The sequence below is a fragment of the Thalassophryne amazonica genome, chromosome 12 (genome assembly GCF_902500255.1).
Source record: "Thalassophryne amazonica chromosome 12, fThaAma1.1, whole genome shotgun sequence".
NCBI lineage: Eukaryota > Metazoa > Chordata > Actinopteri > Batrachoidiformes > Batrachoididae > Thalassophryne > Thalassophryne amazonica.
The window spans coordinates 72,376,066-72,395,014 of record NC_047114.1 but is presented as its reverse complement, the minus strand read 5'-3'; the positions used below and the strand labels follow the sequence as shown (position 1 = coordinate 72,395,014).

The following is an 18,949-nucleotide window of genomic DNA, read 5'->3' as shown; positions in this document are numbered from 1 at the left end:
TGTTGGTGGTCTGGGAGCAGGCACCGTCTCTACGGGGATGGGGTAATGAGGGGATGGCAGGGGGAGAGAAGCTGCAGAGAGGTGTGTAAGACTACAACTCTGCTTCCTGGTCCCAACCCTGGGTAGTCACGGTTTGGAGGATTTAATAAAATTGGCCAGATTTCTAGAGATGAGAGCTGCTCCATCCAAAGTGGGATGGATGCCGTCTTTCCTAACAAGATCAGGTTTTCCCCAGAAGCTTTGCCAATTATCTATGAAGCCCACCTCATTTTTTGGACACCACTCAGACAGCCAGCAATTCAAGGAGAACATGCGGCTAAACTTGTCACTCCCGGTCCGATTGGGGAGGGGCCCAGAGAAAACTACAGAGTCCGACATTGTTTTTGCAAAGTTACACACCGATTCAATGTTAATTTTAGTGACCTCCGATTGGCGTAACCGGGTGTCATTACTGCCAACGTGAATTACAATCTTACCAAATTTACGCTTAACCTATTTTAAATTTAAGCTTCCTTACAAGCTTCTGTAAGGAAAGTGTTATGAGATCCTTGTCCTGAGGCTCCATATGGTATATTATTTCAAAAGGTCTATCACAACTTCAGAATTTTTAATAAATTATACAGTAACCCGGAACAGCATTTTTTGAGGGGGGAGGGGGTTACTTTCATATCAATTTAATATTTAACAAAATTGTCCAATTATGAAACTGGTCAATAAAACACTTGCTTGGACCAAGAACTTTAACTCCAAACCAACCAACCTTGAACCTCTTATACTAAAATATATCTTTCCAAGTGCTATACTGTATTACACAAACATTTTAGCAAGATTTAATAATTCAATTTACCGTAATTCCCAGACTATAGAGCGCACCTGAATATAAGTTGCACCCACCAATTTTAAAAAGACAAAAAAAATGTACATAAATAGGCTGCACTTGTCTATAAGCCACAGGTCTCCACGTTGTAACATGAGATACTTACTCAGAAAGATGTTAGAAAGATTTTTTTAACTTTTAATTAAATATGTACCATAAATGCTTTTTTTCCCTGAAGGTGTTACATGTAAATATTGACGCGCTCTGTGTCGCGCGGTGTTTCTGCTCCACACAGAGAACTGAGAAATTTAAACTTTTTTTTTTTTTTTTTTGTGGATCATGAGATAATTTCATCGTGTGCAGTCAGGATCACCTGGAGTCTGTGGTAAATGAGACGTTAATGAGGTGCTGTGACTTTTTCAACTTGTGCCGCAAAGACAGCGACCCGGTGGGGAAGGGGGGATGAGAAGGCTCTGCTGACTGATCTAACAGAGCAACTCTGGCACAAAGTGCCGGAGAGAGACTTTTATTCAGGCACGACAAGGAATTAAAGTATAATGAATTCACTAAAACGAACAGGTAATACCTTATATTTACTCTGTGTGTGAATTTACGTCGCATGAGAACCGCAGCTTTCAGCCAATCAATGGACAGCATCAATTGACGTATTTTGACTTATGAGAAAGCCTATAAAAACCCAGAAATTAGCCACATCATTGTTTAAGCCGCAGTGTTCAAAGTAGCGGCTTATAGTCCGGAAATTACGGGATATCCTCCTGAGACCCAGAAAAATAAAAGTGTTGCAATTTTTGCATAAACTGTCAAAATAATATCTGAAAAAAAATTGTTTGTTTTTACTGAATATCCTTTGCAGGGACCAACATGTTGGCTTAGTGGTTAGCATGGTTAACTCATGGCAAGAAGGTCCTGGGATTGCTTTCCATATGGTCCTTTCTGTGCGGAGATTGCATGCCCCAACCTTCTCCCCCCCCCATGTTTGCGTAGGTTCCCTCCAGGTGCCCCAGCTTCCTCACACTTCCAAAGACATGCAGGTTAGGTGGATTGGTGACTTTAAATTGACCACAGATGTGAATGTTTAAGTCTGTCTATATGTGTCCCTGCAATAGACTGTCATCCTGTACACGGTGTACCCCGACTCACCCCCTATGACTGCTGTGCTAGGCTTCACAAGGGGAAGGTCCACCTTTACCAACTCCGCTGAGCAAGAACAAAGGCAACAGTGGTAAGGAAAACTCCCTCTGGCATTTTTTGAGGATGAAATCTCAAGCAGACCATACTCAGAAGGGTGACCAACTGCTTAGGTCATACTAAAAACAAGAAAGATCAAGCAAAAGACTAAAAATTTTCAATTTTGCAAAACAAAAAAACAGAAAAAGACTTTGACGATATTACAGTCCACCAGCAAAAACCTAAAATTTGAAGTGAAAAGAATTCATAAATAAGTAATATTTATGAAAAAATATAAATAAGCAAAATGCAACTTAGCTAGATTTTGCTGGCACATAATGATCAGTAGGCCTACAAAGCAAACAAGGGTATTTTTTGGCATTTAAAAACAAAATCTCATTTGATTTTTGTTAAAAAATGTTAGATATTAAAATTTCGATTTCCTTAGACCCACTAACGTAGGAAGAAGAAAAAAAGGCAAACTACATTTTCAGAAAAATTCCATAGTGCCCAGTCTCCTAGTTAAATGTTTACGCCAGTACCAACAAATTACTGAAATGACTGATATTTTTGGTATTTTCTTATTACCAAATTTGGGGGTGGGAGCAAAATAAACAAACTACAGTTTTGGTACACAAGTAGAATTACCAAAGCAAAACAAACACACCTGGAGGCCTCTTTCTTCTGTGGAATTATTGCATTTGTCTTCCAAACCATATTTTGCGCAGACTGTATAATATATGTGTTCACAGTGAGGTGATCCCTTCCCCCCCGCTCACCTTTATAAAAGCGCAGCCTGCACCATTATCAGTGATTGTGAGACCCAGAGCATCCTCAGATTTGAACACCTCCACCTCCTTTTTGATTCCTTTAATGTGGGCAAAGATAAAATCTTCAAGTCCGATTTGGCCACCCAGCAGCTTGTCCATGTCAATCTTGTGTGTGTTCAGAGTGCAGAACAGAATCTGTGGAGAAGCATACACGACATATGATCATATTAAAACACAACTATGACAATAATACTACTAATAATATCCTGATTCATATTAGAAATGGGAATAAAAGAGTTAGTTCTGTTACGTGGGCAGCACATGGAAAATTGAGCCTCCATCTTCACACAATTAAAAATATAAGTCCTGTTTAGTCAGAGTGAAAACAGAGCTGGTTTCAAAAATAAAAATGCAGATAGCAGAGCACTGCGTCAGTATGCTAAATGCAGCAATCATTGGGGAGCAACATTTTTACTTCAGTTACACCCTCTTCCACTCCATGGAGGCATCAGTAGACACACGTGAAGCTAAGGCAAGACCAGACTGGTGAATCCAGAAATGTTCAAATCTGGCTTCATTTATGTGTGGCTATAATGTTTTGGCAGGGGAGCGTGAACATGGTGAATATTATACACAAGTTGCCTGATTTAAAAACACTTTAAAACAGGGACTAGACAGTAAACAGCAGGAAGAGGTGATGGTAAATTATTTATTCCACTCTACCACACCTGAATACAGCATAACAAGGTTAATACATTTTACTTTAAAACCTTTTAAGTTATACAAAGTCCACTCAGATAAGCGTCTATCCAACAAGTACTGGAACCAGCTTCCTGCAGGATCAGCTTGCTAGTCTGACTTAAACAAAAAAAAAAAGTTTGGATTTACTGACTAACTTCCAGGCTGTATGGCAGATGGAGTGTAATGTGCACTAGTTTACCAGCCAGAAGACCTTCATGTCCAATCAGGGACTGGGATTGAAGCCCATCACATTTAGCCTTTCCATTTGTCTTTGCAACAGGCAGTTAGTTGCCTTGGGTTACCAGAATAAAAAAAAAAAGACGACAACTAGAGATGGAAGACAAAAGGAGAATCTAAAAGAGCATAAGAGGAACTGATGTCAGCAGCAAGGATGTAGCGTATTGTATTTGAATAGATTGTTCTGCTTTCATCTTTTTATTCCATAACACAACACCGTCTCCTCCCACAAAAGGGTGTCCAAGTGGGAGAATTAGCACCCAACACCTACACCCATTACCAAGGCTGCTGCCTTTACTCCACAGCTTCTCTGCCATGCTCAGCACTTGTCTCCTGCTGAGCTGACAGCCACAGCACCTTCACAGCACCATGTGTCACCAGCATGCAGTTAGCAGCATCACGTACAGCAGCACCCATCTATCTGATGGCACCCCAACTAACAGGAACAGACATGACACCTCCGGCTTCCCACACCATACTGAGCAAAACCTTAATAACCACAACAAAAACAGCCGAAGAAGAGAACTGCAATCTGTTCATCACCTCCCAGTGCAGAGCTAATTATGGAACAATGCTTCACTTTAAAACAAGCAAAAGCTACCTTTAAGGTCACCAGGACCCTGCAATTCTGCAAATAAGGGCTGTCTCCCATTGCCATTTTTTTTAGCACAGCTGTCTGATAACACAACTACAAACTATGTTGGCATTTTTTAAACATACATAATGACTGTAAATGCCCATTCTCCATGTAACGCTGAGTTGCGTCACCAAGGGCATCAAGCGTATATTAAGTCCCCTCAGCTTTGCCTTTGTTTCACTCTAGATCAAAACTTTTGCCACATCAACATGCCATACCTGCCAACATTTGAATGTACTAATGCGGGACACCCACGCGTGGCCGCAAGCGCCAACGGCATGAAGCGTAAATAGGGAGGTCCGGGAGCATGTTTGGATCCACACAACTGCGGGATTAATGGGCGTCCCACACACACTGATGCGGGACACAGGAGTAAATATCACACAATGCGGGACAGTTGGCAGCTCTGGGATGCAGCTCCATACCATATCTGCTATTGTGACACAGTGAAAAGGGGAGAAGCCAAAATAAATTATATTTATGTCCTGGTTTCACAATTGCGGAACACAGGCCTGTTTTTAAAATTGTAGCCAAAATTCACAGATTTTTTTTGCCATTACCTACTATTTTTTATCCACTTACATAGAATCGGAACCAATTATTGCCCCATCCACCAGATTACATACAGTTCCCATAGTACAATTGTTTTTGTGCATGCCAGCATGCACAAAAAAACTACTTCTGAGTTTTCCTCCCCACAGTTTTCCAAAAAACTATAATTTCGCTGTTAAAAATCTCAAAAATGTCTTCTGTTGAAGAACACTACATGCTTTTCATGGGTTTCATGTTACAGAGGAGGATCAGAAGGAGGCTTCTGCTCACAGAGCAGCAGGTCCTGATTACTGCATACCATACCTGCTTGTCAGCTTTTATAGAAGATTACCCCATCTACACCAAATAAATGGGATTATTCACTTTTTGGCTCAACAGTTATTCTGATGTCACAAATTTTTAAACATGTTTAAAACTTTAACATCACAATGTTCTACAGTGCAAATTTGAATCTACAGTATCTGACTTCTGTGTGAGGAATTCATGGGGAGGTCTAGGAATGCTGATGTGAACTGTGTATACTGAGGCATGGTTGTGTTTGAATCACTCAATTAATGTTTCATTAATGTAATTAATGTAATCATTCACCTGTCTGCAAACAAAAAATTCTTCAGAATGACAACAGGATGTGTGTCAAGACCCGGAAAAATAATGCAAATATAATAGAAATTGGTGCTGTGAGGGGCTGTTGTTAAAACACTTAACGTTTTTCTGCAACTTCAGAGGCAGAGTGTCTGCTGACAGCTCTCAGACAAGATTGTTTTTTAAGTGCATATCAGTGGTTAATTAAATGTCAAATGAGCTGAGTATTCAAAACACAAAGAATTATGAAAATATTGGTGCATTGTGTTTTATTTTTGGTCCCATATGCATTGAGATATTAAGTCAAACATAGAGAATTTAGCTTTATTTCATCTGTTGTTTTGAAACAGCTAGAACTGTAAGCCTGCAGGAAATGTATATCTGCATGAAGTCACTGTTGGGACCTCCCTCCAGAACCATTTTGGCAGGTGTATTGGAACATATGGGAAGAAAGCAAATTTTTACAGTTGGAATTAGGTGTTTTTAGTGGAATTTCACATCGAATACATCGAAACGGTGAGCAGGTGTGTTGTGGGATGATCGAGCAACACCAGTCATGATGACTATTAGGTGCACAGTTTTCCCAAGGACAAGATTTTGAGGGGAAAAGTGACAGCATTTTTTTGTTTTGTTTAACATACCTTCAAGAAAGACTGCAGAAACGCAACAAGCATAATGGGAAAATTGGCTTCAAAAAACAGATCTAAAGAAGGACATGTCAAGGCATGTCTTGTGGGCAGCAGAACTCTAACACAGCATGTTTCCTCTCCCGAAAGCGTGGAATGGGCTGTGTTTGTGACGCTATCACAGAAATGAAACATCGTCTCTCCCACGCTACGCCAAGCTATGCCGGGAGTGGGTGAGTTTCACAGACAAAGCCACACAAGTTTGTCACTGTGTTTATGTGTGTGACCACAAAGAGTTGGAGAGCAAGCGATGGCGAGTGGTGACGGTAGATGGGTTTGTTTGCGATCTTAATGGGAAAGCTGTGATGTGGACATGGGATCGTCTCCTAGCCATTTGCGTTAGTGACGTGCATGTGTTAGTGACGGATCATTGTCTGTAGATGGACAACTGACAGAATCAAGCAATACAAACATGATGATGGGGATCGGATGTTTACCGACTGTCATGTGGAGCTCGTACAATTTGGAAGTATTGAAAGGAGATAATGGATTGTTTACATATAGAGCTGTGTGGTAAGGGAGCAGCACCACACAACTGTGTACAAACACAGGAGGAGTAAAATCAGCAAATTCAGGTGTCGTTCGGGTTATGCATTTATTCCTACTTTGCTTATTCAATCTTATTTATATGTATTCAATGTTTTTTTTTCCTGAATACACAGCTGGTTATAAAGGAGGCGGAAACAAGCTGACTGGCAAAATACAAGAATTTGATTTGAAAGTCATATTACATTTGTATACAAAAGCAACCCAGATGGACTGTACATACTGGTGTAAGTCCCAGTATGAAGTTAACTGCAACTGGCCACATTCTGACCTTCAGGTAGCTAAAGTCCATCCCCAAGGTAATGTCACAATTTTGGATCGAAATGGCTATGGATCTACCTTGTATTTTTAAGACGTACTCTGAATTATTTTTATCAGCTACATCGGGGCCTGCACAAGTTAAAAACTTGATAGCAATGATTTTTAATTTGATATAGAACTGTTTTTTGTTTTTTTTTAATTGTGTTGACTAGACTGAGAGACACATGCCCATTAAGGGAGAGAACTACAGGTCAAATATTGTTCTAAGGTGCATACAGGTAATTGCAAAACTAAGCTTGCTCTTTTTATTCACAGTTGCTTTGTCTACATCCCATGAATCTTCAGAGACTGCTGGAAACAGACCTCTAATAACCCGTGTGACACAGGGCCGTAACAGGGTGATTCTTTAACTATGGGCACTATTGGCCTTGTAAATGTAATTTCCACCACACCATTGCCTTACAATATAAAGCACCTTGGGGCAACTGTTTGTGATTTGGCGCTATATACATGTGCTCTGATGTCACTGTTTATCTCCATAGAAACTACCCAAACAATCTTTCATACAAACTGTTTAAAGGGACATTACAGTGTTGTGGTGGAAATTACGGCAATAGTGTGGGACAACTACATTTTGTTTAAAAAAATCACAACAGTTGTATGACACTGAATACCCCAATTATGTTTTGATTATTTTACTGATATTTTATTCAGAGATATTTTAAAACATTAGAAAAAATGTTTCTTTACCATTCATTTTTATCATTGAAGATCAAAAGTCTGGGTGTGGGACAAGCACAAAACGGCAATATTTGCATATAATGATGCTGAAAAAAGGTGAAAAAGTCATCACAGACTACTAGAACAAATTTCTTAACACACTTTCATTCTAAAGGTAACTATAAAAGTGTGAAATTTCCCCTTTTTCCTGTTTTTCATACAATATGATCAAAGGACATAATAAGTGCCCGTAGTCTAAGAATCACCCAACAACACTTTTTGGTGCCTTGCTACTGGTAACAAATAACCACTCAAACCAGAATAAAACTGAACTGGGGTTGTTCCTGCGGCATGACACACTCATTGATAGTGTTGAATTTGACTTTCAGGTTATAAACTCGTGTGGGGAAATATTTATATAGAAAAATTATTTTCCTTGCAATAACGTATCTATTTATCTCAATGAAACACTGCTTTAAACTCAACAAATGGTGCCCTCAAATTATAGTAACAAATATTTTTGCATGTGTATGTTGAAATAAATAAAACCCATCGACTACTATGATGACTATGATCAGATTAGCTACAAGCAACAGAGGCAAAGATTAGAGTTGTCATTCATTTTCAATCATAGTGGGCGTTTTGCAACAAGACAATGGTCGCTATGCCGCCAGCTAGGTGGGGCCAAAAAGAGAAATCTATTTGATGTAAATGCTGAGTGACGCGACACGACAACTACCAATCTGCGTGAAAGCTGTGTGATGTCAGCTGGTTGCTTGCTGAAACAAAATAATCCAAGATGTTGAAATATGCTCGGAAACAGCAATATTTCTGTATAAATGTGATATGACTGGCAGTGCTACCTCACACATTCAGTAAAAGTTAGCAATAAACAAACACTACAAAAATGCTCATGTAACCAGATAATACCTCTTAGGTGACTGACAAGACATCTTACAGAGATGTTAGCATGTTAACTGGGAATACAGGAACATCACTGTGAAAGACTGACTGAAATAAATCAAGCAAACTTTGGTTCCTTTAAGCAGTCAAGCATGCGGAAAAACTCAATGTGACAGTGTCAGGTTTTTCAGTCCATTATACTATATCATTAACAGAGGTGGGACGAAGTCACCATCAAGTCACTCTCAAGTCATGAATCAGCAAGTCCCAATCCAGGTCTCAAGTAAAAATGACCACCAATTGTTTCCAAGCTGACTTGAGACTTCACCGGGGACTTCATCCCTACCTCTGATCAATAAACATTGAGCACTCAAGTAACCATGATTTGGCCACACCCCAGGAACAAATCTGACTGTAAGGTAATGAGTAAAATCCTTTTGGAGAACCTTGATGCACCTATGTGCAAAACTTCACTAATTCTGATAATTGGTTAACAGTGGTTACAAACTAAAACTTACTTAATATGGTCACAACTCCCCACAACCCTGAAGAAATTATTTTGTCTGAATGCTTCCAAAGCTGAAACATATTCTGTCTCTCTCAACGTGTGGTTTTGCAGTTTACGAGGTCTGTTAGAAAAGTATCGGACCTTTTTATTTTTTGCAAAAACTATATGGATTTGAATCATGTGCGTTTCATCAGCCAAGCTTGAACCTTCGTGCGCATGCGTGAGTTTTTTCACGCCTGTTGGTTGCGTCATTCGCCTGTGGGCAGGCTTTGAGTGAGCACTGGTCCACCCCTCTCGTCGGCTTTTCATTGTCAGGAAAATGTCTGAATGGCTGGAGTAGCGCTGCATCAAATTTTTCAAGAAACTGTGTGAGACAGCCAGGTGGAAACCATTAATTCAGATGGCTTTTGGTGAAAATCCTATGGGCATCACACAGATTAAGGAGCATTACAACCGGATTAAAGACGGCCCACAGCGGCTGAGGGCGCGCTGCGCTTCGAGCGGCCATCGACAGGCTGGAATGACCAGATCATTTCCAAAGTGAAGGCTTTGTTGATCCGGGACGTCGTGTGACTACCAGAGAAATGGCAGAAAAGGTGGACATCAGCCATTTTTCATCAGATTGCACTGTTACAGGAGATTTTGTAATGAAAGACGTGCGGAGGCATTCGCACGTCGGGACGAAGCCGCAATGGCGGAGAACAAAAGCAAGTCCGTGTTGGAAGTCTCACGGGACATGTTGTGACATGCCCAGCTCTCCACAATTTCTCGGATACTCACTCAACTAAAAAGCCACCGAAAGCCGTCTGAATCTTCTGAATGGTGGAAGACCTAACGCCATTACAAATCTTAAGGAGAACCCTGCTAGTAAGTTTATCAGTTTCTTTCATTTTCAAAATCTAAGTCTGGCTGCCACCCAGCCATCACTGCTTGTTGGTGATCAGACATATAAAAAAATGAATAAATAAAAATTGTTTGGGAGAGCATGAACTCCTCTCATACTGGTGTACATCATGTGGCCTTCCTGAAGTCAACACAAACCACACCACTGCCTCTCTAGTGCTTTGCCATAACAGTGTGACAAAATCGTACCACACAGCCATAGCACATCTCAGTAAAAGCTGGTATTTATAAACACTGCAATGTAACAATAAGTCTATCAGGTTTTGCCCAGATCAGGTGGCAGAATAGGGCAGCGCAGTCTTGTTTGGCGGCGAGCGCTAAAGGGGTGAAATATGATGCATCTCATGTATTTTCTCTACTTCTGGAGTACAAACCACGGCATTTTCAATGGGGTTTTGGGCAAATTACACACAAACAAAGTGAAAATGCAAAGAAAAGGGACGATGCGGTGGGAAAGTGGACATGTGTTGGGTTTGTTTATGATCCGGCGCACAAACGTGTTGAGGCAGTTTTGCAGGCGAGAGAACGCAGCTACTCTGGTTAGCTATGTAGGCTAACACTTACCGACACGTCTCCCACCTCCTCGCCTTTTCTTCTTCACCAGGAAACGAAAAAAAAAAAAACTTCGCAACTGCTTCGGTGATTGCACCAAAACTAAACAGTACACCATTTATCCATATGAAGTTATGCTGTGCATATTAAATGGAGGCCCCTGTAAGTGGTCAATTCCCCCGATATCACGGATGGTTCAAATGAGACTACAGTCTCTTATTACAGTTATCAAATGGCCTATGTGTAATGATTATAGGCAATGTGGAAAAACTTTCTCTTCTCTCATTCATTAGTACATTCAATAATCAGGACTTTCAAAATCTTGGAAGGAAAGTCCTGTTGTTGTCAATGAAGTGCCTGAAGATGCTGCTCTGCCTAAAATGTCCACGATACATAGACTACATCCTGCAAAAATAAATAATCTATAATACCACTGCTCATCTTGTCCAAAAAAGAAGTGAGGCACAATAGGGCACCACAGTCTAATGTGAATCCCTGCGTGATATCGTGGGATTTGACTACTTCTGGGGACATCCTCCCGTTGCACAATACAAACACAGCCGAACTTAACACAGGTAAATGGTGTACTGTTTTGTTTTCGGCTGCAATCACAAAAGCAGTCGCAAAAAGTGCAGTTTTTTTTCGGCTCCCAGTGGAGAAGGGAAGACAAGGCAAATGAGAGAGGTTGTGTCGGTAAGTGTCAACATACACAGCTCACCGGAGCTGGGTTCTCTCGCCTGCACAACGCCTTGACATGTTTGAGCTCCAGGTCATAAAAAAACGTAACATATGTCCACTTTCCACCGCAATGTCACTTTTTCTTTGCATTTTCACTTTGTTTGCCATGTAATTTGCCCAAAACCTCAGAGAGGGCTGTCCCCACATGTAGGAAGACTGTGTCATATGCATGATATTTTAACCCTTTAGCACCCACCCTCAAATGACACTGCGCTGCCCAATTAAGAGGTATCACAGAATTTCATTTGGTATAAAATTATAAAATGCATAAAACGTAGCAGAGAGCAATAACAGGACATCTTGAGACCTCAGTGACTGTTGCCCACTCATTAAATTATTAAATGTCTGGCTGCAAACACAAAATGCCTACTAGACTGTCCTTGCAAAAGACACGTGCCTCTGAAAGACAACTCCAATCTAGATATTCAAAATCTAAGCAAATGATCACATTTCAGGTGAGCAGGGAGCATGCTCACTGGAAGAGGTGGACATGCAGCACAGTCACAGTGCCACACCTTAAACTTGACAACTTCAGGCCAATAAACAAACTTTGACCTCCACAGATTGAACACAAAAAGGCCCATGTTGCATATTTCTTGGGGAATACCGTCTGCCACAGTCAACTAATAGGTATATACAGATCTGAAATAACTGTATGTCTGCTTAATGTTTGCCTGTAAGACCTTTCAAAATTTCATGTTATGCATCAAGATCAAGAAGAGAAATCCTAATTCACTCAGTCGTATTTTCTAAAGAAAGCAACTGATTCTGACTGTTGGTGTAACTTTGGTGTATAATTAAGGCATAAAACAACATACAGTGAATCCAATGCTAATAAATCACAACATAATGTCTGTGTGAAAGGAAATGCAGAACTAATTATAAGCAAGAGCAAACCAAGCACAACCACAATAATTACATAATTTACTGAGCAGTACAAACAGCCACAGTTATGGTTTTTATCCCTGCTTATCTACGTATTATTCCCCCGCTTCATTTACAGGGATGTCACAATCTAAAGTTAGTATAATGACATTGCTCCTCTATGGTTAAGTTTGGAAGCTTCTGCTCAGCTGTGAACATGATTACTGCTATTACCAGTAATTAATACCATAATGATAGTGACAGTGGTAACCCCTATTGTGATAAAAGCCTTTAAATTCACCAAACTCCCCACATTTTATTCAAAATGTTACAGAAATACATTGTAGTAATTACATTCTTTGCCAGCATAAGACAGGTCAATTCTGAAATGATCCTGCATATATATATATATATATATATATATATATATATATATATAAATACAGTTATAGACTTTTGATGAGGTGTACCCGTGATTATGCGGACCTGGTCAGGATGGGTTTCACCAACTAGAGAGAGACGTACGTATGTATGTGCAGTACCCTCCAAAAGTACTGAAACACTTGGTATTTCACACATTTATTTTGTTTATGCCATTTCAAATACAAAAAAACAAAAATTTCTAAAATTATCTTCTTTAAACTCAAACTGAAAGCAAATCTAAACAACTTGTTATGAATTAATTAAAAATATAAATATGACACTGTTTGCATTTCTTCATAACTGATATAAATAAAATCCAAGACATATTCAGTGACTTGGAAATGTTCATGTATCCATCCCAAGTTGCCTGAAGAAAACTGGCAATAATATACAAATAATGAATGTTTATGAGTTCAATGGTACGAATATTTCATGAGGTGAAAGCTGGAACATACCATTCAACTCAGCTTCGCCTCGCTGAATGGTATGTTCGTACCATTATATTCCATTATATACCATTATATTCGTACCATTGAAAGAATGTAAAAACATTCATTATTTGTTTTATATAATGGCTAAAATAGATCATTGTCATTTGATATTTTATTAATTTATAAACAATAGAAAAGGGACTTACATTTTGGTGTTCCACTGTGACGTGTAGTCCAGTGATGCTGTGCACTGACTTCGGACTTCCATTAAAAAAAAAAAAAAAAAAAAAAAAAAAAAAAAAAGGACTGTGTAGTTCTTCCAAAGTCCTGCCAAAAATCACATCAGCGTTTCATGTTAGCAGCTCTTCATGCATCCAGACGGCTTACAGGGGAGTGGATTTTGTGTGTGTGTGTGTGTGTGTGTGTGTGTGTGTGTGTGTGTGTGTAGCAGCGTCAGTTAACTCAATCAAATCATCATGTCGCTCGGTCCAGCTGTACCTCTTCAGTGCAGCAAAAAAAAAGTCACGTCAGAAATGAGTCCAGGTTTTCTTTGTCTTTCTGCTAACAGGCAGCACAGTGGATTTATTTTGTGTGTGTGTGTGTGTGTGTGTGTCTGTATCTTACAAGAATTAGCAGTGTCAGTTAGCTCAAATTATGTCTCAAGGTGCATTTACAGAGAGTTGTGTCCCCCGCGCGCGTGCGCACACACACGCAACCTGGTCGGCGCTTGTGTGTGTGTGAACAACAAAAATAAGATTGTATACGTCCTCAGTGCAGCAAAAAATAAAAAAAATTTAAAAAAATCACGTCAGAAATGAGTCCTCTTCCTGCCAACAACCAGGATTGGTTTGGTGTGTGCGTGCACGCACGCACGAGCAGGCGCGCATGTACTCGAGCACGTGTTAGCGATGTGATCGTGCACGAGTATGCGTGCGCACGAGCATGTGTGCGCGTACGTGCGCGCATGAGGATGTGCACACGTATGCGTGATCACATGTGCGCGCGTGCACGAGGTCGTGCATGTGCACGTGAGAGTGCAATGGTACCAAATGTATGGAACCAAATTTGCACTCTAAATGGAACCAAACTGCACTCTGAATGCAATGCAACACAAATGGGATGAATTAATCCATGTCATGTGACATACAAGCACCAATGAAATGACAAGAATCCACTCAGCCGTTATATAAAACTGATTATTCACAGGTATTATACCAAAGCATTCTATTACTTATGCAACCATCTTGGCTTTTATATTTTTAATTAACTTGTATCAAACTGTAAAGATTTGCTTTCAGTTTGAGTTTAAGCAAGCTAATTTTAGAAATTTCCTTTTACACGAGGCCAACATATGGCCATCAGGTATTGCGAAGACCTGGTGTCTGTCTGTCTGTCCGTCCGTCCGTCCAGTCCTATTACTACCACAGTCTTCAAATTCACGGGGAACATTTCGAAGATGGCTAAACTTGACATAGTTTAAGAGGTTAAAAAGTTGCATTCTGTACCTAATTTTATGGCATGATCTCGCAGACGTTAGCGTGGTGACGTCACATGCTGCTAGCTAGGTGGGAACTCCATTTCGTTTGTGTGTAAATATAACCTGTTTGTCATATACTATGTAAAAGCTAGTGAGAAATAAACACTTCTAAAATTGATAACGCTCTTTTAGAACCTAATAATACCTCTGAAGTCATTTCAAAGACGTTTAGCAGACGTTAGCGTTCAGTTTAGTTTTTGAGTGGCGGGGGTGACAGCCAATCAGAGTCGAGCTGCACATCATGTCTGGCATGTCAAGTCTGGTTGCTAGCTCCAAACTCAGTTTTTGGAACCTAGTAATTACTTAAACAACTGCAAATTATACACAACACAATGCTCATACGGCTGAAGGTATTTTAGCATTGCGTTATTTTTGTATTTGAAAAGGCATAAACAAATTCAAATGTGTGAAATACCAAGTGTTCCAATACTTTGTATGCATGTATGTATGCATTTATGTGTGTGCGTTTCTCTATATCCTCAATTGTGGGATTTTCCTAAAACATTTTGGGAGAAATCTGATATTCTTAATTTGACGTGTTTTGTTGCATACAGTCAGCTTGAGCTTCACAGTGAGGTATCGTGATGTTTGTCGGGGGAGGAAGCCCTGGGCAGAGCTGATCCTCTGGGACAGTTATCAGGTTAGATTTGAGTGAACCGGATGTGAGAAAGTTCCTGTGGCAATAGCTGCTGAGTTCAACAACTAACAATACATACACTGTAACTATCTTTTTAATGTTTCCACATACGCTCTGAGTGATCAAAACTACGCACACACTCTCTTTACCCTGGTAAGGTGCAGTAGATCTTCTGCTGTTCCCGCTCTACAACAATAATAGAACAGCTCACCTGAAGTGGACAGAAAAAATATAAATCACTGCATCTCAAGGATCCTCAGACATAGCCTTGCAGAGATGCAGGTTTGCATCTTCCTTCTTAAGGGCCCCGTCAGACTAGAGCACGAATGTCGTATGCATCACACGACGTGGAAAAGCAAACAGAATTCAAGCTGCATTCCTATAGGACAGACATTTATACAGCCGAGTACGAATGGCATTTGAATACCCAGAATGTGGTACGAAGCTGGCTTGAATGATTCGTGTACATTTGGAGAACAGGAACTCCTGAACGCAGGTCAACTACCCAGAGCTAGGGATGCACCGATCCACAATTTTTCACTTCTGATCTGATTCCGATAACTGAATTTGGATATCTGCCAATACCGATACTTTCCCGATCTGATACCAGAGCTCTGGTTGTTTTAATATTATTATTATTATCATCATTATTGCTGATTTTATATGAGGATTTTCTTAAAAAGGAGACCTGAAAGTTCAGCTACAATTTGCCAGAAGGTGCATCTAAGATGAAAGCCTAGATTTGATGTTTTGGTGAAAGAATTAAGTACTTTTGTTTTTATAGACTTTTATAGCCTTATTTTTAATAGACTTAAAGAGAAAAAGACAGCACTCTCTCTCTCTGCCTGTCTCTCTCTCTTTCTCTCTGTCTCTCTCACTTGCTTTCTCTCTTTCGCTCTCTCTCTCTTTCTTCCTCTCAAAAACAGCGGTTTTCATGCTGCGCAAACTTCGAACTTTTTGGTAACACGAAGCCTTTCAACAGTAAAATAGATGTATCGTCATAAACGCTTGTGCAGGATTTCAATGGAGACTTTTTCCCTTTCAGCACAATACCTTTTAATGTCTGTTCGGCCTCTCCTCAGCTGCACGCTGAGCTCAGCTGGCTTTTCATAGCGTTTTACAGCCTCGAGACAGTGAAGCAGCTAACTTTTTAGCACACATTTTCAGCAACCATTCAGTTAATTTTTCGGAAAATCCGTGCTCAACAAACACATAATTTGAACCCGAGAGCCAAGCAGAAATTTGCCGCTAACCACAACTAGAACACTGTGGAAGAGAGCTCTCTCAAATAGTCGGTCTTCAGAAAACCTCCCCCCTCTCCCCTCCTCTCACTCAGCAGTAAACAAGCAGAGAGCAAACAACAGCAGTTGAGAGGCGTCACAGTGGCTCTTCTCCGGTATCGGAAAGTGTCGCGGGTTGGATCGGTATTTTCCAAGACATGAATTACGTCGGTATCGGAACGGTCCCATCCCTACCCACAGTGCAGGTCAATACCAACACAACACTTAACACGTAAAAATAAAAACAGAATAAAATAAAAAAAAAGAATAAACAGAACAGCACAAAACCCCACAGTGCCATCATTACCGGTGATAGTTTGGGATGCAGTGCAATGCAGTGAACCTACGTATGTACAGGGGACCCTATGACACACAGCAGTCCATATATTGGATAAAATATGAGAGGTAAGGCAAGTCCTGACATTAACGCAGCCACATTATTCCTGCTGTTTGCAATAAAATACTCCAAAGACACAGCCTCCAGCTAGGTGACTTTGAGTTACAGTCGGACAGTACGAGAGGCGGAGATGCTGGGCTCAGCCACTATCACTCAAAGTGAACACACCTCAAACTGCACAGAACTTTATGGCTTAAAATATCTTAAGTATCTTACAGTTGTCATGGGAGAGAAAACTATCCATAGAGACCAAAACAGCTTTTGTACTAAGCTGCAAACATGTTTATTTCTGCTCTAAACTTTTTAACATGGTCTCCTATGGGAATATGCTCCGTATTGGAGGCAGCCTCAGGTGGCCAGTCAAGGAACTGCAACTTTTTCTTCTTTTCCAGTTAGGCATCATCTGAGACAATCAAAGCTTACCGCTTGGTTTTACTGAAACAATGTAATGCAGGTAGCTGAGTGGATAAGGAGCTGGACTGCCTATAGATGGTCTGCAGTAATGTCAGACCCAACATGCAGTTTTGTTTACGTAGTCATACTGGACGGCAAGCTCCGTGTACACCATATCATAGCTGATGCTGGATCGTCATGGACAGCCAAGCTAATTTGTCCAATATAGCTAAAGCTAAAGCACTCGATCCTAAATATCAGAAGAGGTAGTTACAGAAAACACAGAGAAACAACGTGGATCCCTACAATATTTCCCTCAGAAGTTCACCAGTTTTATCAATTCTGAGTGGAAGCCAGATGTGCAATATCCACACATTTTCAACTACTTTATCAACACTACATCACCCTACACAGAAGTCCTGAAGACATAGAGTTTGGATGTCTACTGGGTGGGTGCAGAATGTGGCCATCAGTCAGGTTTAGGGCTGAAATGATTAGTTGAGTAACTCGAATAATTTGATTACAAAAAATGTTTGAGGCAAATTCTGTGCCTCGAAGATTCGTTTAACGTTGTACTACATATGCCAGGCCTGTGTGTGGCGCAGTAATGTCCCCAGAAAAAAAACAGAAGAAGATTAGAGCATGCGCATGAGCCATGTAAGCGCAAATGAATTTACCACAAAAGCTACAGCTTTCCAACAAGACAAACAGAGTAAAATAAAGCCTTTTAGGAGAAAGACGGTCCATGCTGATCATCTGAAATAGACTTACTGCACATTTAAAATAAAATTTAAAAAAATGTTTCTTCCGCTGGCTGCTCTCCACTCTATGTGAGGAGTGGCTATTCACGCAGCAGCCAGCTGCTGCCTCTCTCTGCCTGGTGTGAGAGGATCAGCACTCCCCTCACACCAGGCGAGTCACAGCTCCGTCCCTGGCCACACTGACAAACAGTCTCTGAAAGAAGTCAACTCTTCTGTGTTTTGCTCAGACTCGCACTGAGTGTTTCGCTTTTTAATTTTCGCGGTTTTAGGCAACACGCAACGCTTCACAAACACGGTAACTTAAATAAAAAAATAACAACAATTTAAAAAGTGACTGCGAGGCTTGCATGTTCAACATCCAGCTAAAATGCATCTGCTGAATCGCAGAGAAAGAGGGATAAATAAAATTCACACAGGGACCCAGTCCACCAACCTTAAAAAAAAGGATACAGAGAGCATACTAACAATCTGTTTATTGCAACCAATCAGTTAAAATTTAAAGATATTGTTGACTCAAAAATTGCACTTATTATGTGGAAAGCAAAGCATGGTATTTTACAAGAGGAGGTCCGAAATTTACTCAGTTTTGTTACACAGGCGATTTGCCATAGAGGAAAATATAACTTTCAGATTACGTACTCACGAACTACTACGAAACAAAAATGTCCCTCTGTATATGGAGTTAAGCTTTGGAATGCACTGACTCAAGAAATTAAATGTTGTACAAATGTTCACAAGTTCAACAATGTATAAAGATGAAATTATGAGAGAATACAGTAAACTAGAAGAAAAATGAATACAGCTGCTGATGTGTGAATGTGGATGTTGAAATGTAGGATAATCATGTTGATGTTGATGATGTTTGGTGGCTTGATAAGGGAGCGG

General features: G+C 40.3%; 1 protein-coding gene across 2 annotated transcripts in view; it reads right to left on the bottom strand.

The window, feature by feature from the left end:
• gipc2 (GIPC PDZ domain containing family, member 2) overlaps positions 1-18,949 on the bottom strand; it is a 33,253-nt gene that overhangs the window by 13,194 nt on the left and 1,110 nt on the right. For both annotated transcript variants that reach the window (XM_034183456.1, XM_034183457.1), the window contains exon 2: positions 2,785-2,970. In XM_034183456.1, coding sequence (XP_034039347.1) covers positions 2,785-2,970 — 186 coding nt within the window. The remainder of the gene's footprint in view (positions 1-2,784; positions 2,971-18,949) is intronic.